Source organism: Myxine glutinosa, chromosome 1, assembly GCF_964187855.1.
Source record: "Myxine glutinosa chromosome 1, kmMyxGlut1.1, whole genome shotgun sequence".
Taxonomy (NCBI): domain Eukaryota; kingdom Metazoa; phylum Chordata; class Myxini; order Myxiniformes; family Myxinidae; genus Myxine; species Myxine glutinosa.
The window spans coordinates 254,438,604-254,463,537 of record NC_136261.1 but is presented as its reverse complement, the minus strand read 5'-3'; the positions used below and the strand labels follow the sequence as shown (position 1 = coordinate 254,463,537).

The 24,934-nt window shown below is 47.1% G+C and overlaps 1 protein-coding gene across 1 annotated transcript; it reads right to left on the bottom strand.

Annotated features, from left to right (window-relative positions):
• Positions 1-1,113: 1,113 nt before the first annotated feature.
• LOC144889888 (protein NYNRIN-like) lies at positions 1,114-24,337 on the bottom strand. Its single transcript, XM_078771091.1, has 7 exons — positions 24,306-24,337; positions 24,034-24,037; positions 23,868-23,894; positions 17,341-17,558; positions 16,382-16,501; positions 1,622-6,038; positions 1,114-1,476 (listed from the first exon to the last, which is right to left on the bottom strand). The coding sequence occupies exons 1-6, from the start codon at positions 24,335-24,337 to the stop codon at positions 3,350-3,352; spliced, it is 3,090 nt and encodes a 1,029-aa protein (XP_078627217.1). The 3' UTR covers positions 1,114-1,476; positions 1,622-3,349.
• Positions 24,338-24,934: the final 597 nt, after the last annotated feature.

Sequence of the window (24,934 nt, the reverse complement as noted above, 5' to 3'; positions counted from 1 at the left end):
TGAAAGAGTGAAGCAGCTCACCATCGAGGCACACGAGACCATGGTTTCGTTTGATGTTGTATCTTTATTTACCAACGTGCCCATAGCCCTGGCGATTGAGGTGGCAGACCGGCGTTTGATGGAGGATGATCGATGGAAAGAGACTGCGGGAGCTTTAAGCCCGATGGACGTCTGTGACATGCTTTCTACCTGCCTCTCTTCCACCTACTTTGTATTTAATGAGGTATATTACAAGCAGGTTTATGGCACAGCCATGGGTTCCCCGGTATCGGCTGTGATTGCCAACATGGTGATGGAGGATTTGGAGGAACGCACCGCACCATTCCAGCCCTGTTAGTGCAACTGTCGGTCGAAGACCTCAAGGGAAGGAAGAAGAAGAAGAATCAGAGCAACAATGTTTAATAAAATCGATTACAAACACACAGTGTGGAGCAAGGCTCGAGAATGCACCGCCTAACACGCAGCGGGCAATTCCTCAAGACACTCGCTCAAATATAAGTAAAAAGGCATTTCATTTATAGCAAAATATCAGACAAGAATCTGCGCTAAAGACATAGCAAAACCTGGGCCATAAAGACCCACCTTCCCTCGTCCCTTCCTGAAGAAGGCCAAACTTAGACAAAAAGATGTAAGCATAGGATAGGCTGAGCCTTTTTGGCTCTTTATCTAAACATATCAGACCCGAGTGCAGGCCGAAGAAAATATTCTCATACACTAGGCTAAATGGTAGATGAATGATTGGATACACATGCTGAATACACAACTATCAAAGGATGTGTAATGTCTATATTTCTTTCCAAGGTTGGTTACATCCTTGATTTAGGAGACATACTAGAAACTACAAAGATATATAATTAATTATTCCCTTTGTGAAGAAGGCGTTTGGCAACATGTTTTCCCTGTACGTGGGTCGCGAGCATTTTATCTACTGTCTGGCACATACATTCAAGGACTTGTTTACTGGGCTAAGAATCCACCCTGTACCTCGAGTCTCGAAACCACATTTTGTCCCCCCGCCTCTGCCTGCAGCTGAGTTCAAATCAGTTTTCAGAAGCACGATATATAATTTCAGATGTTATGCAGAATTGAGTCATGGGTTTTAAACCCTAATGGCTAACAGTTCCTTCCTTTGTCTTTACAAGACAACTCCTTGGAAAGACACCGTATACCTAGTGGTTAGCATCCCAATTAGTCACATGCCAGGCGCGACACAGCGTCACGCATGCTCAAGAAAGATATCGGCCCTAACTGGCCGTCTAACATTCAACGCATAAATTGTTAGCCATAATTCGCGACGACGGCGCCTGGTTAAGAGATTGCTGCCGCCCGGCCGGATTCCGAATCCACCCTCGCAGCGGCGTAGGTGCGATCCGGTTGCCAGCCAGATTTAGGGCCCTCCTTATGCAGGCGTGGTCCTCGCGAATTAGGGCAAACAATCGACGTCCAATGCCATCAAGCCTTGTACATGTGATTGCTCTGTGGAAGGAAAGGATGCACATTCGTCATCACCAATATCCATCTCCTCATAATCACAAATCTCCATCTCCACATAGTTTGTGTCAACGTCAGTATTCAAAGTGTTGGGTGTTCTAAGCTGAGACGATCCCAAAGTGGTTGTTACGGGTGGTGTAAGTGGTGGTGAGGGTGGTTCTCCCGGATACATGTTTGCCATCCGCTCCTTACTGCTGGCATAATAGCAATAACCTTTAAAAGAACCTACACTTTCTAAATCACAGGTATAATCGTCCCAACTAAAATAATCATTATCAGAATCCCAAGCATCAATAGGTTCATCGATTACCCCACATACTCCTTCCTTTTCTGCCAACAACATATCCAAAGCCACTTGATTCTGCATCACCATCGTTCGCATATGCACTAATTCGTTTTCCAATTGTAGTTCTGCGATTCGGGTTTCGTTTCCAATTCGTTCCATTACTAATGCGAGACTATCTATTCGCCAATCATTCATAATACATAAGAGGCGTTAGCCAGTACACGCAAGGGGTTTACCACACAAGTATCACAGTCATCACAAAAATCAATACAGGCATCAGCCAGTTCCCACAAGGGATTTTTCAACACAAGTATCACAGTCATCACAAAAATCAATACAAAATTCTGAAGCGCCGGTCACATCTGCCTTGTTGAAGGACCCATTCAGGTCGACGGCCTCTATGGTCAAGATCATGGTCTTCCGACGGCGGTTTCTTCATTGTCCATCCTGAAAAATACTTTCTTACACACACCATGATCAAATTCCTAGCCCCCCGTCCCACCAATTGGCATTTAGTTACCTTATCTCTCAGATGGTTGGCTTATTCATAGCCGCATTTCCTGTGTCGTGTCTGGAAATTCGAATGCCATATTTACTTTCACCAATTTCCGAAAATACCTTCCTTTTAATCATCTTCCCTACATCTAATAATACATGATTTACCAACCATTTCCCCCCCAGTGCAAGCCAACCCCTTGTATCACCTTCTTATCACGAAACAACAGTCCATAACTAACCACTTTCCTTTATTTCCTGTCTTTTCCATTAACTTTTATAACCTTTTCCTCCACTTTCTCATCAATTCCTGCAGTCACCTGTCATTGACAAATAATCCATCTGATTCGACTTTCCACTCCAATCATCTTTGCACTTTCCATGACCTTCTTCACACTTCCTTTTAAACCTTTTCTTCAGACACAACCCACATGAGTTATGAATACAATTTCCCCTTTCAGGCACGTGTCTAGCCACTCACAAAGTGTCCATAAGACAACGTCATCATATTTCACACCTCAGCTCTCGAGACCACCCAGGGGTCCCTTGAGAGATGCATCCTAATGTTAATCAGCTCTCGAGAGCTCAATTTTGAACAGGGGTAAAACCAGCAATACTCAATTCTGCCGAGCAAGAGGCCAGAGCAGTATCACTCCCTCTTCCCTCTGCCCACCATAACTGGCAGACAGACAATGGCGAGCCATAAGCCCCAAAATGACATTGCACGAACCCTTTCAATATCTGTCTAAACCTACTGCCATTTAACGACGCTTCCCAGATGACGGCTCCCATACACTATTCTGGCACAAAATTGTTGCATCCCACAGATGCCACGATTATTTGAACAAATTCATTTTCCTAATCCACCCTTTCAATTTTCATTTCAATTTAAAGTCAATCCAATGTCCTCTAATACCTCTCTTAGCATCCCATGCACCTGTTGCAGACACCTGTTTTAGCCTCTGGCCCCAGATAACTCTCTGCCGGTAGACCTTAATGGTTTGGTCGCCATATGCATATGTCTCCGTGTTCGCCCATGCCCTCATGTCCCCAGTGCTGGCAAAGCGGTATATTAAACTAAGTGTGATTGCCACCCCTAACAGGCGGTGGTGCAGCATCCTCGATCTGTGGTGGTGCGTTTGAGGTGTCTGTGTTTGTGGGTATGGCCAACTTACAATGTGTGGCATGTACCCAGGACGACTTGCCCTCACAAAACACCGCTGTTGGTGTGATCAGAAGAACTTGGTATGGCCCCGTCCACCTTGGTTCGAGCGCAGTCTTACGGGTGAAATGCTTCACCAGCACGTAATCGCCTGCCTCGAAGGTGTGGATAGGCTTGCTTGCTGGCTCCGGCAGGGCCTCCCGAACGCGTTCATGTATGCTGCGCGCCACATGGGAGAGACCTATGCAAAACTTTAAAAGCATGTCATCCATGATAGGTAATTCAAGGGCTGCCATATCCACTGGCGCCGATACCGGCAAACTCATGGGCCGACCCATTAATATCTCGTGCGGAGAGAGACCAGTGGTGCGCCCTGGAGTGGAGCGCACGCTCATTAACGCTAGCGGAAGGGCCTCCGGCCACTTGAGGCCTGTCTCGTCGCAAATCTTTGCCAACTTACCTTTCAGTGTGCCATTCGTTCGTTCTACAAGTCCCGCCGATTGCGGGTAGTAAACACAGTGGAACGACTGTATCACTCCCAATGCCTTTAACACGGCTTTAATGACGTCACCTGTGAAGTGCCCGCCCTGATCGGATGACACTTTCTGCGGGACACCGAATCGACATATAAAGTGCCGCAAAAGGCACTTGGCCACCGTTATAGCGTCAGCCCTGACGCATGGGTAGGCCTCCACCCACTTGGTGAACATGTCCACCACTACCAATACATGCTTAAAGGACATACAAGGCGGTAAATTGAAAAAATCGAACTGGATATGACAGAACGGCCCGACGGGAGCTGGGTGACCCGCGTTGTGGCGGCGTCTGGGGGGTGCCCCCCTATTATGCCGTTGACATATAGCGCACGAGCGACAGACCATGGTAACCGCAGCCGAAAGGCCTGGTGCTGCCCAGGTGGAAGTGACCTGCCTCATCACCCCCCTATGGCACACATGGCCATTTTGATGCGCCATGCGTGCCAACCATGGCAATAAAGCTCGCGGTGCCACGGGTTTGTCATTAATCGTCCACATTTGTCCTTCTGCGGGGCGCTGAGCTCCCAATTTAATCCAATCTTGATGTTCTACGTTTGAGGCCGCGGCTTGTAATTGTATTACATCGAACTCTGTAGGTGCGGATGTCGGAACGTCTGTCTGGGCGGTCGCTTTAGCGCCCTGTTTACGCGTAACTACTGGCATATTATACCCAATCTGTTGGTTTGCCGCTTGTGCTGCTGCTTCGTCGGCTCGGGCGTTTCCACGGGCCACAGCGTCGTCTGTACGCTGGTGACCTCGGCATTTAACTACAGCTATTTCACGTGGAAGCATAATACTATGAAGCAGATTTCGCACTAAGTCCCCATTTTTAATGAGTGCTCCCGCTGAAGTGAGGAACCCTCTCATTTTCCATATGGCCCCTTTGTCGTGGACCACTCCGTGTGCGTATGCCGAGTCAGTATAAATTGTCACTGCCTTTTCCTCGCTTACTTCGCACGCTCTCGTGAGTGCGTACAGTTCAGCTTGTTGTGCTGACCAGGTGGGCGGGAGGCGGCCGCTTTCGACCGTCTCCGTATCCGAGCATACTGCGTACCCAGATAACAGGGATCCGTCCCAAGCCCGTTTGGCTGAACCATCGACGTAATAGGTGTGATCGGCTTCCTGTAGCGGTGTGTCCTGTAAGTCGGGCCTTACCGTGGATATTAATTGGACCACGTCCGTACAAACGTGCGGGATTCCCTCCTCCTTTGTTGGCAAAAGTGTCGCTGGGTTAAGAACGGTACACCGCATCACCGTCATGTTGGGTGCCATAATTAATGCCGTTTCGTATTGCATCAGTCGAGTGGCTGTGAAATGCTGTGTGTTTCGCTGTTGTAGTAGTGTATGGACGCAATGCGGTACCTGTAAAAGGACAGCATGTCCCATTACTATGTCGGCCGTCCGCTCAACTGCGTATCGGGCAGCCGCCACGGCTTGTAAGCACAGCGGAAAGCCTTGTTCTACCGCATCAAGCTTTTTGCTGAAATAGGCTACCGGACGTTCCCTATCTCCATGAGTCTGAGTTAGCACGGATTGCGCGAATCCCCCTACTGCATGGGTGAAAAGTGTGAAGGCCTTTTTATAGTCGGGAAGGCCCAAGGTTGGGGCCGTTACCAGGGCTCGTTTGAGTCCTTCGTAGCAGCGTATTCGATTGTCCGTCCAGTTCACCATCCGTGGCTGGTCGTTTTTCGTCGCCTCATATAGAGGTTTTGCTAGTAACGCATAGTCAATTATCCATGTACGACAATACCCTGCCATTCCCAAAAATCGCAACACCTCCCTTTGTGTACGAGGCAACGGGGTTTCCATGATGGCCGTGACCCGGCTCGCGTTGAGCTCGCGTCTCCCATGCGAAATCGCGTGTCCCAAGTATGTAACTATCTCCCGCACAAATTGCAATTTTTCCCGGCCTACTTTGTGGCCTTTCTCGGCTAGCGCATTTAACAGCGCTAGTGAATCCGTCTCGCAGGCTGCCTGGGATGGAGAGCAGATTAATAAGTCGTCGATGTACTGCAACAGCACCGAGCCGCCTTCCAATTGGACATCTGCGAGATCGCGGTGCAGCGCTCTTGAAAACAAGGTGGGGCTATTTGCGAAACCCTACGGAAGCACTGTCCAGGTGAATTGTCTCCCCCGGAAGGTGAAAGCGAAGAGATACTGGGACTCTGGAGCTATTGGCACTGAAAAGAAGGCGGAACACAAGTCTATGACTGTAAAATGTGTAGCATCTGGCGGAATGGAAGTCATCAAAACTTCTGCATTTGGTACAACTGGATGAATACCCTGAATTATTTTATTAATCTCTCGCAAATCCTGCACAAATCGCCACTTTCCTGTCATTGGTTTTGGCACTGGGAAAATGGGGGAGTTACATGGGCTGTTGGTTTCGATTATTATTCCTTGCTGCACGAGCGATTCTATCACCGGAAAAATGCCTGCGTCGGCCTCGTGCCGAAGTGGGTACTGCCGAATGTGTGGTAAAGGTAACCCTTCTTTAATTGGAATCACCAACGGAGGTGCATTCCTAATGCGCCCTACTTCATTCTCGTGTTGCGCCCATAGTGATGGGGTGACGGTATCGAGCAATCCATCGGAGTCCCCTGGAGTCGTGGGGACCGCCCTGACCATATGTGCCGCTTTGGGTGGCAGTTCCACCATCTCAAATCGAACTCGTCTGTCTTGAGGTGCCAAATTAATTATGAACCCTTCATTGTTGTCCAACACATGGACCGTTCGGTGTTCAACATTGTATCGACGCCTTACTGGCGTTTTCCGCAGTCGGTCCATCATCCATCCAATGCTCTCGGGTGGCCATCCTCTGGCGGTGCTAAGGGTAACATGCGCTACCATCCCCTCGGGGTACTTAGCCTTTGATCTCTGGCGTGGCGACAAGGTTACCGTAATCCCAATGCCCTCTCGGCCAATCCATATGTGTGATAATTGAAGATCAGAGGTTTCCCCTAAAGCTGCCGCAACCATGTCTAAATAATAATCATCGCTTCCAGTCGCGTCATAACATGCGGTGCAATGCGGCGGATTATATTTCAATTTTGTGGCTATGTGGTGTTCTTCTAGCCAATCACGAATTTCTTGCGTTTGCGCGCCAATCGTGTCGATCACATGAGTCCATGTTGCTAAAGCCCCTTCCTCCAACCGCCACCAATACACGGTGGGGCTGGCGCGCTGCAATGCCATCATTAACAAATCGCGGTTCGATTCTCCGACGTCGACGTATACACCTTCTTTGGTGCACGCAATGTTACAACCTAATCGACACAGCAAATCCCGTCCTAGTAAATTAGTTGGGGCAGTAGTGGTCATGAGAAATGCATGCTTAGCTTCTAGCGGTCCGAGCATTACTCGGGTCTCCTTTGATACGGGGAGAGCTTCTAATTTTCCTGAAACGCCCTGGATTTGGACGCTTTTGTGTGTCGGTTTCAAAGTAGGTAGTTGTCCCTTATTGATACAACTGCGAGTCGCACCGGTATCCACTAAGAATTTTAGTGGTTGTCCATTTACATCTAACGTCAAGGTCGGTTCCTCATCTGGGGTCATTGTTATCAATGGACATTCCTTTGGCGGCCCGCATTCGTCCCGTCAATAGGCGTTTCCATATGACGGCCCTTGCTGTCCCTGGGGTCCTCATGGTCCCCTTGGATAATTTGGACAATCCCGTCTCCAGTGGCCCATCTGTCCACATTCAAAACATGCCCCTCTCCCTGGGGGTCCCTGTCCTGGACCCCCCTGTTGGTTTGGCCTTCGCCCCCCTTTGTAGGGAGGTGGGCGCCCTTGCCCTCCCCTCGGCATTTGTTGGACTGGGGCACAAGGCCCGTATGGCATGCCCGAATTGGGGGTAACCCATGGGGTGGGGCCCATATTGGAGGGTCCCCATTGCGGTGCCCATCCTGGCATGGGTGTTTGTGGTGGCCAATAGGCCGGCGGGGGACCTAGCACAGAACATGGTGGAGCAGCCCACTGGGGTTGTTGGGGTTGTCTCCACGTCTGATTCCCTGGCCCACTAGGCCCTTGTTGTGGTCCCCGGGGTACTTGCATCACAGCTGCCTGCAGTGCCGGACCGAGTGTCTCGTCATCACTTGACTCACTCTCACTGTCACTTCCCATTATTTTTGCCCCCTTTTGTTTCTTCTTGCTCCCCATTGTTCTTGTTGTTTGTTGCTGGGCCAATTTTTCCCTTACTAACATCTGCAACATTTCTTCTTTAATTTCCTTTTTTTCCTCCGAAGAGGAGCCCGGACATTGTTCGAGTTTTGTACATAATTCATTGGTCCCCATTCCTTTCCAACCGAAAAGGACGGCATGCACTTGTTTTTTTAATGCGGGCCGAAGCCCTTCTACTAGGTAATTGTTCACCAGGGGAGCGGGTAGGTCCTCGACTTGGATTAATCCTAACCCGCCCCATCGAGCTATCGCTTTTTCTATCCTCTCTCGGTAATCGCCGATAGTCTCTCCTGCTTTCTGTTTTATGTTCCCAATTTTTCCCCAATCTGGCCCTCCAGGTGGCGCGAGCGCATTGCCAATGTTGGTCAGGAGATGATTTTTCAAAATGTCCCAATCGTTTCCGGTCATGGGTGGCACCCGAGCCATGGGGTCATCTATTGGCCATAATGAAAGGGTTTTAGCCTTTACCCATACCTTTGGTGGCAATATAGATGCTCCCAAATGACAAATATCTCTCCAATCTGGGGCATCCTCTGTAATCCAGTGACGGAGCAATATTACTATATCCAAAGGTTGGTCGATCAACATTTCCTGAACCCTCTTTTGCATGGCCGTTAAATCAGATTCTTTCCAAGGCACACGTTCCCTTACTGCCACGCCGTTTGCGTCTATTCCCACGCATCGCATGGGGAACACTCCCTTTGTTTCTATCGCACGTTGCACTGGTGCCCGATACTCCACTAGTGAAGGGTAAACTTTCTGACCTGGACCTATCGGGGGTGGAAACCCCGGGGTGTCTGTGCCGCTATCTCTATCGTCCTCGACTTGAGGGGCTGATGGTTGTGGGGTCTTATGAACTTTAGGGGGTCTCCCATTTGTTTCCCCTATAGCGCCCTGGTGTCGGGTACGTGCCTTAGATCCTGGGACTGGACCATGGGGGGGGGGGGGGGGGGGGGGGGGTAGGAAACAGGGATTTCATCTTCCTCATCCTGTTCCTTCTCATCGGAATTAATCCGGGCTACCATTAGCCTCTGACTTGTCTGCGCTGCGAGCGCCTTCATCTGTTTACCCTGCTTTTTTGGACCCTGTTTGCGCTCATTCTGGTATTTGCCCAACTCTCCTCGCAAACTCGCTTGTCTGGAGGCTGCCTGTCTCTTCAAGGCCTCCACCTTCCACCAACTATAGACCTTCCATGAATCAGGTGGGAGTCTCTTCTTCTTCTTCTCTAGGGCATCTAAAGCCCCATATAGCACATCTAACCTGTCTATTGCAAATGACCCTTCCTCTGGCCAAGGCGTATTCAAACCCTCGGTCAATATAGTCCATGCCTTGCTCGGTTGCAAAGCAGCATACCCATAATCTCTTTTCATGTAAAACGCTGGAGTGTTCTTCAACGGCTCTCCCTCCTTTCCTACCTTATTACCCATTCTTCCTACCTTCTTGGGTTAATCCCTCCTGGTAGTCCTAAGATCGGGTCGCCCCCCGATCTCTAGCCTTAAACGCAGTTCTCACGCCGGAGTAACTTAACACCTATTATCTATCTCCCACATATGGGTCTACCTGCTTCCCACGCAGGAAGCTTACCTGAGGGATATCCCTCCTTATCTCGGGCACCCTGTATAATCGATTCGTTACCCACTGCTGCTCTGGTTTAAACTAAATATGGTTCGGAATACAAGCCAGGTAGTACAGCCGACAGAGGTCCACACGTCCAAAGCAAGGCAGGAGACTTCAATTTCGATGTGCAAAAATGCTTACCCAAATTTGATGCCGGCAGGCCTCCTTCCCGACCTGGAACGTGAGGGTCCACCTCGTCTGCACACTTGGATGATCCCACTCCTGACACCAAAATTGTCGGTCGAAGACCTCAAGGGAAGGAAGAAGAAGAAGAATCAGAGCAACAATGTTTAATAAAATCGATTACAAACACACAGTGTGGAGCAAGGCTCGAGAATGCACCGCCTAACACGCAGCGGGCAATTCCTCAAGACACTCGCTCAAATATAAGTAAAAAGGCATTTCATTTATAGCAAAATATCAGACAAGAATCTGCGCTAAAGACATAGCAAAACCTGGGCCATAAAGACCCACCTTCCCTCGTCCCTTCCTGAAGAAGGCCAAACTTAGACAAAAAGATGTAAGCATAGGATAGGCTGAGCCTTTTTGGCTCTTTATCTAAACATATCAGACCCGAGTGCAGGCCGAAGAAAATATTCTCATACACTAGGCTAAATGGTAGATGAATGATTGGATACACATGCTGAATACACAACTATCAAAGGATGTGTAATGTCTATATTTCTTTCCAAGGTTGGTTACATCCTTGATTTAGGAGACATACTAGAAACTACAAAGATATATAATTAATTATTCCCTTTGTGAAGAAGGCGTTTGGCAACATGTTTTCCCTGTACGTGGGTCGCGAGCATTTTATCTACTGTCTGGCACATACATTCAAGGACTTGTTTACTGGGCTAAGGATCCACCCTGTACCTCGAGTCTCGAAACCACATTTTGTCCCCCCGCCTCTGCCTGCAGCTGAGTTCAAATCAGTTTTCAGAAGCACGATATATAATTTCAGATGTTATGCAGAATTGAGTCATGGGGTTTAAACCCTAATGGCTAACACAACCACGTGTTTGGTTCCGGTACGTGGATGACACATTTGTCATCTGTCATTCTGATGAGGTGGGCATCATCCATGAGACCATAAATAAAACTTTTTCCTCCATTAATTTCACCATTGAAGAGGAGAAAAATGGAGCCCTTCCCTTCCTGGATACACTCGTAGCAAGGGATCCCAAAGGAGCCTTAAAGGTAACGGTGTACAGAAAACCTACACACACTGATCGCTACCTTGATTTCAAGTCTTGCCATCCAATGGAACACAAAAGATCGGTGGTGCACACCCTCTCAAAAAGAGCACGTGATTTACCATCTACCTTTGAAGACAAGATGAGTGAGGTGGACCATCTTCAAAATGTGTTAAGGGCAAATGGCTATCCTGACAGCTTGCTACCCAACAGGAAAACGATAAGGGCTTCCCCACACAACAGGTTGAGACCGCGAGAACAACCAAAGGGTTGGTGTGTTCTCCCTTTTGTACCGGGGGTTTCACAGAGGGTCGGCAGAATTTTGAAATCGGCAGGAGTGAGGGTGAGTTTCACACCGGTTTTCACCCTTCGCCAAGCCCTTATGAGGGTCAAGGACATGCTTCCGAGGAAGGATAGGTCAGGGGTGGTATACGTGGTGCCCTGTGGTTGTGGAGCTGAGTATGTGGGTGAAACCGGGAGGACCTTAGGTCAACGTATTACTGAACACCAAAAAGCATTTGAATGTAATTATCCTAGCAGATCTGCTATTGCCAAACATGGCCTTAAGGAAGGCCACACACCTTTATGGGACAGGGTTGATATTTTGGGCTCCACACCCAACAGAAACAGAAGACGTGTTTTGGAGGCTTGGCACACAGAAGAAACTGTTACCTCGATCACACAAGAGGTCGTTGACTTACCGGTAGCTTTTGACCCACTCTTGTGTAAACGAAGCAGGCATTCCGTACTTTGAACAACGAGTCCACATAATATATCACACAAGGTTTTTATTCGGACAATTGCCCCCTCCCACCTCCAATCCCTCCAAACCACCCCTCTCCCACACCCCCCCCCCATCCACTTCCAACCCCCTCTGGTTCCCCCCCCCATTTTATCCCCCCTAAAACCAACCTCCTTCCCGCATTCACCTTTACCGCATAGGGCCACATGTGATGATCTTGATAATGTGACAATTTTATTTTGTCTTAAAAATTTTTGGCTTTAATATATTTACAGTTTTAATTTAATTTACAATTTAATTGTTTGCAAGTTTAACTTTTGATTAAATGTAATGATTGTTCCGGATTTTCTCAACACTTGCGTTATAATCCAGCATTGCTTACAGGATTATTTTGAACTGTTAATATGCGGTTGATTTTTGAATTTGGTCGGTAACGTCTCTGTTCACGAGAGCGGTGTGATACGGTTTCATTGGCTGTCCAGCATTGCCCACCCCACTTTGCATATACCACGCCCACTGTGCATGTAAGGGGATGTTGAGATGATTTTATCACTCTTGAGGAAGATTAACGGAGGCGTGTGGCTTCACATGTTGTTAATCGTAACGTTGAGTCATTGTTTGTTCAATTAAAGGTTGGAGATCTTACCATGGAGTCATTTGGATATACTCCCAACCGCAAACCTTTGCTTATATATATATATATATATATATATATATATATATATATATATATATATATATATATATATATATATATATATATATATATATATATATATATATATACTGAAACGCAAAAGAAACTTACCACCTTTGAAACCTTTAAATATCAACAATAACACTGCGTGTAGTAAATGTGTGAACTTATTTGTGGACAATAGTGTCCTCACTGTCAGACAAAACGGTCATGGATGGTCACTTGAACCTTCAATGGTCACTTCATAGCACAGCTGTTGAACAGCCGTTTTGACTGTCAGTGATTAGCCAAGGGGTACGGGATGATTTTAATGAGCTGCACGTGATGTCTTGATATTGGCTTTAAAAAGGCCAGTGCAAAATGGGCATTTTGACCAAAAAATTTGACCATTTTGACCAACTTCAAAAAGACCGAAAACGCAAAAGAAACATCACTTGTTTGAAATGTAATAAAATTGTAACAGTTCAAAATAAAACAAACCAACAATTGATAATTGAAACATTGGCATTTTATTGATGACATGTCAAGTTTTTGACCAAGATACACCATCTCATCAGTTTGTTCTACAGTACAGAACAGCACAGGGTGCAATGTCAGTCCCCTTTCAATAGCGTGTGTGGCCACCATTGTTTTGGATACAGGCAGTGCATCGTCGGCATATACTGCCTACCAGTCTTTGGATGGATTGCTGCTGGATTCTGTCCCACTCAGTCCTCAATGTCTGAAGCAGCTCTGCCCATGTCCTGACCCTGCCAACTACGCATCTCCCAAGCTCATCCCACAGGTGCTCTATGGGATTCAGGTCAGGGGAGAACGCAGGCCACTGCATGGTGTTGATGTTCTCGCCTTGGAGAAATGCAGTGGTAAAGCGAGCAGCATGGGGACGAGCGTTGTCATGCTGAAGGGTTCTCAGTTCTGGGTGGTCTAGCAGGAATGGCAGCAGATGAGGTCGCAGGATGTTATCCACATACCGCTGGGTGTTGAGATTCCCATCCACAACCACCAGTGGCGTCCTGTACCGGCCTGATATGGCAGCCCACACCATCACACTTGGGCCACCCCACCTGTTGGCTTGAAGCACGCAACAATCGGCATATCGCTCGCCAGTTCTTCTCCAGACACGCTCACGCCCATCAGGACTGTCCACACAGAACCTTGACTCATCGCTGAAAGCGACCTCGTTCCACTGCGCCAAGGTCCACGGCTGATGCTGCTGGCACCATCTCTGTCGGTTGCGGCGATGGGCAGCCATCATCACGGGGCCTCTGTATGGTCTTCTGGCAGTCAGACCATAGTCATGCAGTCGTCTTCGTGCAGTATCATTGGAGATCCATGGTTTGCATGCCCCGGAGTTTCTGCCGCAGTGCGGGATGCTGGACGGAATCGATCCCGCAGGTGACTTCGGACCATCTGCCTGTCCTGCCTTGCAGTGGTGACTCTTGGCCTCCCTGATCGAGGTCTGTCATCTGCAGAGTTGTGGAGGGTGTCTCTGTCCACCAGGGCCGATATCGTCTGGTGTGAACAGCCAAGGCGACGTGCCACCTCACGGTAGCTCAGTCCGCCTTGCAGCATGCCCAGGGCACGCTGCCGTTTATCCCTTGACAATCGTGGCATGTTGATCGAAATGCCCATTTTGCACTGGCCTTTTTAAAGCCAATATCAAGACATCACGTGCAGCTCATTAAAATCATCCCGTACCCCTTGGCTAATCACTGACAGTCAAAACGGCTGTTCAACAGCTGTGCTATGAAGTGACCATTGAAGGTTCAAGTGACCATCCGTGACCGTTTTGTCTGACAGTGAGGACACTATTGTCCACAAATAAGTTCACACATTTACTACACGCAGTGTTATTGTTGATATTTAAAGGTTTCAAAGGTGGTAAGTTTCTTTTGCGTTTCAGTATATATGTTGGAACCCATCTGTGGATCGGTCCCATCGGCCGATGGGTCTGACCCATCTGTGGATGCACGAGAAATGACAATGCAGACCCATCGGCCGATGGGTCTGCGCCATCTGCGGATGTGTTGTTCACCTTGAAGGTGAACCCATCTGTGTTTCCTATGCGTCAATGGTGGATGAGTATGTTTATTTGAACCTAAAAATAAGCAATTGATGTCATAAATGTTTATAAAGCAGTCCCTGACATGTGGTTTAATCTGTTAAACATTTAAAAATCATCTCTGTTAAATTCCTACCACATGTAATTCCAATGACTGTGTACCTGATTGAAGAGCACCATTCTGTCAACACATTCCTTCAAGGTGAACAACACATCCGCAGATGGCGGAGACCCATCGGCCGATGGGTCTGCATTGTCATTTCTCGTGCATCCACAGATGGGTCAGACCCATCGGCCAATGGGACCGATCCACAGATGGGTTCCAACATATATATATATATATATATATATATTGTTGCAGATATGGGATTTGGCCTCCATATCAGCTTGTAAATATTCCCCTATTTCCCCAATACTCCCCAACTATCCCCAATCCCCCATTCCCTAGTCCCATTGTCTGTAAACAACACTCTGTAGAACCGACCTTCCCCTTCTTCCCCCATTAAATGTCGTGCCCAGGTCCACCGCATCCCACGTAGACAACTTTCGGACATCTTGCTAGTTATTCTTAGTCTATGTCAGTTAAGGACTCGTTTCCATTAATTCTGACTCTTCGTTGCACCAGAATGTGATTGTATGGCACCAGTAGTGAGTTTCGGACCTCCCAATACCTCCCCCCAACCTCATCTCCGCATCCTCCCATCATCTCAAGGAACAACAACAACTACAACCACAGCGGGGGCGGCGCGGCCGCGGTGCGGGGAGTGGGCGTCCTCACTCCGGCTCGGTTAGCCGCCATGGCCCATGTGCTCCAGGTTACGGGGTTACCACGAAGGGGCTGGCTGTCAGCTCCTCGTCAAGGGCGGAGCCCGGTAACCCCCCGCAGCCAATAAGAAGCGGCGGGCCGATTCCATCTGGGGGGCAGCTAACGAGCCGAGGGCGTGTCACTCCCCGCCGGATATACGCAGCGACTGACCGGACGTGACGTCAGATGCGCCCCCAGCTTGGAAAGACAAGTCGCGACCTCCGAGCGCTGAGCGACCTCCCCGCATCTTTGGACCGGACCGGGTCGATTTGCCCCTGAGCCAAGGTGCACCTTGAGCCATCGAATACCTGCCCCTCCTTGCCATCAATCCCCGTGTGAGTCAGTTTTGTCCCGTTTATCTGTGGTCTGTCGGGAATAAGATAAGTGTGTCTAAGTGCCTATCTTTCTATGCTGTCTCTCTCATCCTTGTAATCTAACCTTCCGCAATATTATAACCTCCTCCGGAGGTCTTGAGAACCGTACCCCTGGTGTCGTGTCATTTTAACCCAGCCGCTGTGTCCTTTCCTCAATTGATCTAGCGTAGCGCGACTCGGCCAACGTTCGAGTATAATCGGGTAACTTGTGCGAACACGGCGGCCATTCCGCTCGGCCCATCATAACATCTAAGTCGTGTCCGTAACAATATATATATATATATATATATATATATATATATATATATATATAGATATATATATAGATATATAGATATATATATATATATATATATATATATATATATATATATATATAATATCGTTTTTAGCCCTAAAGCTGAATCACTTTTAAAATTTATGTATCTGGATCCACATTCGGATCTTCACCAAAATCTAACCGGCCCACCATATTTCATCCGAATCCATCTACAACTTTTTGAGATATCCTGCACACAAAGAGACAGACAGGGGTGAAAACATAATGTCCGTACATCAGATGGTGAAGGTAACAAGTGCTACACATGATTGTTGTTATTTATTTATTTCCCTCCATAAATAAAATACAAGTGACTAAATTAATTTTGGGTAAAAAATAATAATAAAGAAAGCATCTTTTTTTAGAATCAAGAAAGTATTTTTGGAATGTTGTGCTAATTTATCCTTTGTAGTTATTTACCGCCCTTCAAACCACTTATCTTCCTGCAATCGCAATGCAACATCAGCAGCTTTAAAAATTCCCTTTGCTCTCAATTCCTCTTGCACACGCTTCAGGTAATCTGGATCTGGATATCCGTAACTGCAAAACAGAGCCAATTCACATTGTAAGTTAAATACAGAATGAATTATATGCAATACAAGCAATTCTGTCAATCGGTTTAATCACACCACAAAGGTGTACTGTACATAAGAATGCCTACCTCCTTCCCCACCCTTCTACACTAGAGATCGTAGAATTGCTAGCAATCATCTTCAAAAGTGCAGGTAGTGGTGTCTGAAATACCAGTATGACATCTGCAATCTATTTCACTGACATCAGTAATAAGATGTCACCTTTTATCATTTCTGAACAAGTGAAACAGTAAGTTTTGGTACTTTGTTGGGAGGGTGTCCACAATCAACATCTATACCAGCTGTAAGAGTACAGGTAGTCTTGTGGCGAGATGCAAACTATTTTATGTAATCCAAAGAAAGGCCCAGCAATAGAAAGTAAACTCACCCAGATTATTATCACATCCTTCAAAGAAAAATGTCAAGAGCTGTTTTCCGGGAGTGAGATATCATCCTGTGACACTAAACTTTCTTCAGTGTCTGATAATCGTAAGAACCAATCAAACTTGGTGGCCCACACTCTCCACCATGCGCTGCCTTCATTAAGAAACTTCAAGCGTACAAGTCTTAAAGTAACATCATTCTACAACATCACCCTGTCGCTCTGCAGGAAATATTCAATTCTCACTTTGTTCCCCCACAAGGACTGGCATGCATATCTCCAAATTTATTTCTGTGTGTATAATCTCTGGAGCTACCGTGCCTCACTACCAGCTATAATCTATCTAATACAGGTCATATATTTAGGCATCGTTAAAAAAATAAAACTCGACAATGCATTCCAAAGATGCTGATTTGGAATCTTACAGCATTGGTCCACCGTGAATGCTGGTTTTGTGATGAATGTCATTCCAAGTGACGACGTCGTCCATGCCGGTTGTACGGGAAGTACCAATGGTGAAAACGAGCCGCTGTTTAAAAGCCCTCTGAAGCAACCCCAGGACATGGCCTCCCTCAGGGTTGTCTGGTAGGAATGCTGTGCGGAATGTTCCATGATAAGGGTGCCCTGGATGGGGATGTTCTGCCTGTGGATGTGGAACATTGCCAACGAATCATACCAAAATACTCAATTTGGTGTCTAAGACTGCGATACATTCGATCGTTACTTATCCAATCGCAACCAAACTTGACAGGAGAACTAAAGGTCGCACGATGGAGGTTGTAGTGACTTCATTTCCCCTCCCTCCTCTCAAAGAGGATTTCCCACCTTCGGCGAAATCCGTGTTAAGTTGCCAAATTTTGGCATTTTTCCAAGGCCGCTTCTCATAACAAAGGTAATTTCTGTGTGTATAATGATAAGAACTCATTATAAGAACACAATATTAATGTTGTTGCAAACCAATATTAATACTAACAAAAGGGAGAAATGCTTTGCAATACATGTCCCCTACCGAGTAATCATGCCTTAATTTGGCCAGTGTATAATGCCGCTTTCTGTGCTGGCAATAATAAAAAATAACCTGATGGACATACGCATACCTGAAGCACAAACATGCATACAGCTTATGAGAATATATAAATACATCGTGGTTAAATACCTGGAATCATTCCAATTACACTGGGCCATGGACTGTCACCCAGGCCTAAAGCCTAAGGCCTGCCAATCTGTGCTGCTTCATGGAATGGTGGCACATGATTTTAATTGGGGTGGAGTCAGACCAGCTGTCCAGCCAATGGGTGTAAAGCAGTGGGGTGGAGTCAGGGCAGCTGAAAACGAAAACTGACCCATGTATAATATGTGATGTTCTCTATGTCCATAAAGTACATAACTGTGGAAAATTGGGGAAACGTGCCAAAACCAAACTTGTTCTGTAACTTGTCAAAATAAAGCCATGCACCAAGTTTCAGTTGAATATGTTAAAGTTGAATATGTTCAATATGTTTCAGTTCAATATGGAAGGGTGGCAGGTCTGCAAAACCACAGCTGGGATGGACAGACAGACAGATGGAGAGCAAACCTATAACCCCTTCTGGTGAAACTGGTAGGGGACTCATAATATCCCCTCTCCATAAGGAGTTTTTCTTCTTTGGCCTTAACTGTTATGTTAACGTGTATAAAGAGATTATCTTGGCCTATCGTAGGTAAAGCCTAGCAGAAGTAAAAAATATTATAAACCACACACATGTATGATAACCTTTTTAAACCGTCGCTGCTGCTGTTTAACACAAAACTGAAAAATTTGGAGGAATCCCGACATCCTTGAGGAATTCTATGCTTATCACGTCCACCACAGACCAATGGACCAGAGCCTATAGATCTACTGTAATCTATATACCCCAGAGAGGATAATAACATGACCTTGCCTGTCGCTCCCATAGTAGTGGAGTGGCTTATGGAAATGATCGTGACACGCTGGCCCAAAGCACTAAATTTGGCACAGTTATACTTTAGGACCATACAAAACTTTTGAGAGGGGGCTGCCCGATTTTCGAGGCCCAGGTCAAGGTCAGGTCAAGGTAAAAGGTCAAATTATGTGTTTGTCATGTTTTTGCCATATCCAGCTCATAGCTGTCATAGAAACATTATCTCAGTGTCTAAATAATCATTTTTAAGGACAAGGAATCCATTTGTATTATGGAAAATATCCTCAGGTGCTGCCATATTGTATTTCAAGGTCAGGTGAAGGTCAAAGGTCAAATTATGTGTTGGTCATTTTTGCATCGGTGTTTTTGACGTACATCGATACGCTGAGGGAGGATACTGGATTGGCCAGTACAGAGGAGGTCGCGGCCTGCATGACTTATGCTTCACAATTTCCGCGACAGAGACACAGTCCTGTGCATGGCAGTCCTGCGTTCCTGCACATGCAATTCTTTGAACAAGTGGGTGTCGCCTTACATCCGCACTTGAGTAGTTCTCTACAACTAAGAGCAGCAGCTGACAGGGTTGTCCAGGTTGGACGCCACCCGGTATCTGCTTTGGTCCACCCAAAGCCATCTGGATTTGGTGCAGCTAGGATGGGCTTCAGACTCTCTCTCCAAATGCTGGCTTGGTACAGGCATCGATTTACATGCTGGAGCAGTGCGTTCTGAGTTGGAGGAAGCTTCTCCATCATCTTCACTCTCCTTGGGAATAGCTCCTGTCGAAGGTCATTCACATTGACATGTGGGGTTGTGTTGTCGTACATGATACAGGTAAACCGCTCGATCACATTGAATGCTGGAGATGTAATCACATGTGGAACAAACGCAGTCAGGGACGTAATGGTGAATCCTTCTGTGGCTGTCGGGTAAGCTTTCCATGCCTTCCAAGCTGACTTTTTGCCTTTACCACTGAATTGGGATGTTACATCAGAGCCAGAGAATGCATGGAAAAACGTCAGAGCACGAGCTTTGTCTTCCCCAAGTTCCTGGCAGATTGAGTTGACATGGTAATAGCGGAAGTGTTGACCAGTACCAAAGCCAACCCATAGTTGCATACCTGGATGGTGCTGCACAAGATCATGAAACACTCCCACCAGAATCACAATCACGTCTGTGTCTACGGTTCTGATGAGAATAGTAGTCGCCCCTTCCCTTAGGGCATCGTTTACATGAAGACATATTCTACTGTCTGTTTCTTCGTGATCACTCTCTCCCATTGTGATGTTAGCCTGATTCGATTGGACTCGTGGACCAGATGTAATGTAAACCTGTTTGGTAAGCGGATAGTCGCGTTTGACTACGTCCTCCGTCAGCAGTGCGAAAAGCTCCTCCTTGTTGGTAGGACCCTGTAGAAAGCCAGCGAAGTTACTTGGTAACTTCGTATTGCGGGATACCTTTCTACGTAATCCTTTCCCTCGTTTCTCTCGAGTTGTGGCTTTGAGCCTATATGGCCGTCACCTGGTGGAACTTCCCATAATAGTAATGGATTCATTGACTAAATATGTTGGTTATGTGACTAAGACCAAGTTTTTTAGGTTATCTATAAGCTGGATATTGCAAAAACATGACAGACACATAATTTGACATTTGACCTTGACCTGACCTTGACCTGGGGCTCGAAAATCGGGCAGCCCCCTCTCAAAAGTTTTGTATGGTCCTAAAGTAGAACTGTGCCAAATTTGGTCCTTTGGGCCAGTGTGTCACGATATCACTTAAATTTGGACTTTAGCCACCCCACTATAGGGAGTGGGTCTATTGTACATCAAATACATCATTTCATCCCAAAATATAATCAATAGCCGAAGCCAAACTCCTTACAAAGTTCCAGTTTTTCCTTTCTGAGAGCTTGCTTCTATATCGTGTCAAATTCCATGCAACCCCTCATTCCTCCCCACACCCATTATTTGTCCTTCCATGAGGCTCGACTTTGAATATAATAACAATAATAATAATTCATTTATTTTGTATAGCGCTTTTCCAGAAGCCCAAAGGCGCTTTGACAGAGTGGCAAACATAATGCATAACAATACATGAAAACAACAATTTCAAAAAAGACAAGAATCAATAGGGAAATATTTAAAGCAAAAGGAGGGAGAAGGAGAAGAGATAGTCAGGGGTTAAATGCTGTGGGTTGAATGTTGAATGCAGTGTTGAACAGGTGGGTCTTTAGTGATGTTTTGAATGTGGTGAGTGAGGAGGAGTCTCTGATGGTGTGAGGTAGTGAGTTCCAGAGGGTGGGCGCAGCGATGGAGAAGGCCCTGTCCCCCCAGGATCTGAATTTGGTCCGGATGGAGGGGGTCAGGAGGTTTGTACCAGCAGAGCGGAGGTTGCGGGTGGGAGTGTGTCTGGAGAGGAGGTCAGCCAGGTAGGATGGGGCCAGGTTATGGAGGGCTTTGTATGTCAAGAGGAGGATTTTGTACTGGATTCTCTGGGGGATGGGGAGCCAGTGAAGCTTGTAAAGGACGGGGGTGATGTGGTCACGGGTCCGGGAATGGGTGAGTAGACGGGCAGCGGAGTTCTGAATGTATTGGAGTTTATTGGTGATTTTTGAGGGTGAACCATAGAGGAGGCTATTGCAGTAGTCCAGACGGGAGGTGATGAAGGCGTGGATGAGGGTTTCTGCAGCCGTGGAGGAGAGGGATGAGCGGAGACGGGCAATGTTTTTCAGGTGAAAGAAGGCTGACTTTGTGATCTGTTTAGTGTATTTGTCGAAGGAAAGGGTTTGGTCAAAGATGACGCCAAGATTCCGGATGTGAGGGGAGGTGGATACTGGGATACCGTCGATGTTGAGGGCAAAGTTATGGGTGGATTTTGTGAGCGTTTTTGGGCCAATGATGATTATTTCAGATTTATCACAGTTAAGCTTGAGGAAGTTGATTTGAAGCCAGGATTTTATTTCAGTGATGCAGTTTGTCAGGATAGAGTGGGTGTCGGTGGAGACGAACTTGGTGGAGATGAAAAGCTGGATGTCATCGGCGAAGCAGTGGAATTGGAGACCAGATTATAATATATATAATTATATATATATATATATATACATGCACCCACGGACATAATTGGTATTTGGTTAATTACCCCATTTCACCTGTGGGAAGGGATCTCAAATTAATATCATTAGTATTGTCATGCGGCCGCCTCTGATGAAAATCAGGCGGTCACGGAAGCCGATTGCGAAGGCCTTAGCTCTCGAGGCGAAAACTCAATGGCGGACTCAAAGACAGAAAGCTATACAAAATTGCGCAGGGTGGAGGGGCGGCGCAAGACCCCTGCAGTCTTACCTGTTCTCGGGGCGTCTCCAATGCCGCTGCAAATTAAATAAACCACACGGAAAACTGCATTCAGGTATATACAGAAAATAATACAAGGATTTATTTACAAAGATAGCGGGACAGGAAAATACGCGCCGGTAATAAATGTCCAAATCGGGACGTCCCCACACACTGATTTCGGATACGAGACAAGGGAAAATGAATTAAGGAAAATAAAACGTTCGTTATGTATTTGTGAAATGTGGGGTGCGGCCCTATCTGTCAGTAGTGGTGCGTCCGTCGTCCAACGCGGCCCCCTCAGTCCGCCTCGCTCATGCGCTACGCCAGGCCTCGATGCGACTCGCTCTGCGGCACGCCACGAGGTCCCTCGCTCCAGTATCAATGCACCACCAGGAACCAAAAGCACCACGCGGAATCAAAAGCACCACGCGTCCAACGCAGGGCCAGCGATCCCCACACAAAGCCAATCTCCAACCCGAAGGGGCCGATCTCCAACACGAGGTCCAGCGCGAAGAGAGACAAAAAGACAAAGAGCAAAGAGAGACCGTGCAGCGCCAAGTGAGCCAATGTCAGCCAGCGCGTCCTTTTATAACTTTGCCTGTTCTTTTGTAGCCTCGCATGTGACGTCAGCCTTGGTGCGCCACCAACCGGAGCTTCGTAGCTTCCCGACCTCTCAAATCTTCTCCAATGTTCTCTTTCGCTGGTGCCCTGTCATTGGCCGAGTGCCTCCCGCACTGTGGTGTTGCTCGCCCCTCCCCCTGGCCAATCAACAGTCCTCCTGTGCGTGGCCTCCCAGCCTTGCTCGATGTCTGACGCCCACGCCGGTGTTGTACGTGGCCCTTGCCTGCTTGTCTTCCACAGTCTTTGTAAGGGAAGGGAATTTAATTACTGTTGCACTAAGGGCCTATCTAAGTGTTTATATGAGTATGCATTGCCATAAGGGACAAAGGTTTGGTGACAGGGGACGACGACGAACAAAGGAATCTCATCCAATGGTCATCCATAATCCCTGCACAATTTAGCACGCCCTGCTCCCTCGTAGCTGGGACACCAATACAGCTTATCCCGACAAACCGGACTAACATATAACTTATTACGGGGTAGATTCCCTATCGCGACAGTCGAAGCATGTTACCCATACAGATCTACCTGGCTCTAGATATTCCTTTTCTCCCCCCGACATAACAGTATTTTCTGTTTAAGGAAAAAAGACTGGTTCACAGAGACAATCGCAAACTCTCCGCACAGGGAGGAAAGGAAGAGGGAAAAAGATTATAGATGGGATATGACGTGTGGAATGGGGTTGCTTGATTTTTTACATAATTATTTTATCATTCATTTTTGATCAGGAACCGCCAGTGATTATTTCATGATATAATCTATTCTTTAGTTTTAAGTCTCGTGATTCCTTCAGTCTGCACATGATTAATGTCTAACTCTTTCCCCTATGTAATATGGTATAAGTCTTGCACCGATCAGCAAAGCTGGTTCATGGAGCAGAAGTAAAAATGAACTTTTATTTTGAATCTAAATTAAAATTAAATATATATATACATTGTCGAGTGACTCCCCTCGGTTAATCCCGGGGAAATCACACACAGCGAAAGCCAGCTTTAACTCCAAAGGCGTTCAGTTCAAATAGCAGATTTTATGTATATGCACGGAGAAAGAAAGAGGAGGGGAGTAGGCTGAAGAGTTTACCTTCACGATCGCCGGCAGTTCCAAAGCCTGCAAAGAAAATAACTCACACAAACACAGATTTAGAAATATACAGAGAAAATAATGAGAAGATTTATTACAATGGAGGTCAGGACAAGAAGAGCGCGATGATAAAAAAATATTGTTCCCACATGGAGCGCTCCCATACCAGACTGATAACACAGACGAAGGGAAGATACATAAAAAAATAACCATGTGTTTGTGTGCACTTAGCTCTGAATAGCTCGAGGGCTTCGTCAGTGTCTCAACAGGGTCTGTGAATGGGTCCGGCCGGGGTGACCGCGCGAAACGCGCGCGTTGGCGGGAACTAGGCCTTGTTGCGCCCGTTCGCGCCGCAGCGCTCACATCAGGCCTCGTCATGCTGCAGCAAGCCGCGCCCGTCCACACGTCGTACGCTCAGAGAACTGCAGTTCCCATTACCTCTCCTGGTTTCCCGGTGGCGTACTCGACATGGTCGGTCCAAGCACGAGAGCGCAAGGAAGGACAAAGGAACAAGAGAGAGGAAGGCGAAAGCAAAGGCAATAGATGAGGGCAAGCGAGCAAGGGCGGAGGGCAAGAAGAAGAGAGAAAATGTCAGTGCTTGAGTGCTTTTATCGGCCGTCTAGGGACGTCACCGGTGCTTCTCTTCCACTCAGCGCAGTCCAACACGACCATGTCCAGTTATCCACCTATCAGCATGCAGTCTGCCTCTGACATCAGCGGTGGTCTTCACCAATCGGCGCACTCCTTACTTCTCGGCCTTCCTTCCACCAATCCGCGGGAAGCTTCTTGCCCCGCCCTTGGCCAATCGTGAGTCCTTCCTTACTCAATCCTTCCCATTGGTCAACTCCCACCCAATAGCGAGTCGCTTCTTGCTCCGCCCCGGCCAATCACGAGTCTCAGGGGCGTGTCTTCGGCCTGCTTAACTGTGTGTGCTTGCCATGCCTGACTTCCGGTTGGGTTTTATTGTTTATTTGGTTTAATTAATGGGCATTTAAATGTGGGATTCTAACTAGTGTCTATGGTGTGGTGCCAAAAGGGACAACGGATAAATCACATAGGGTAAGACG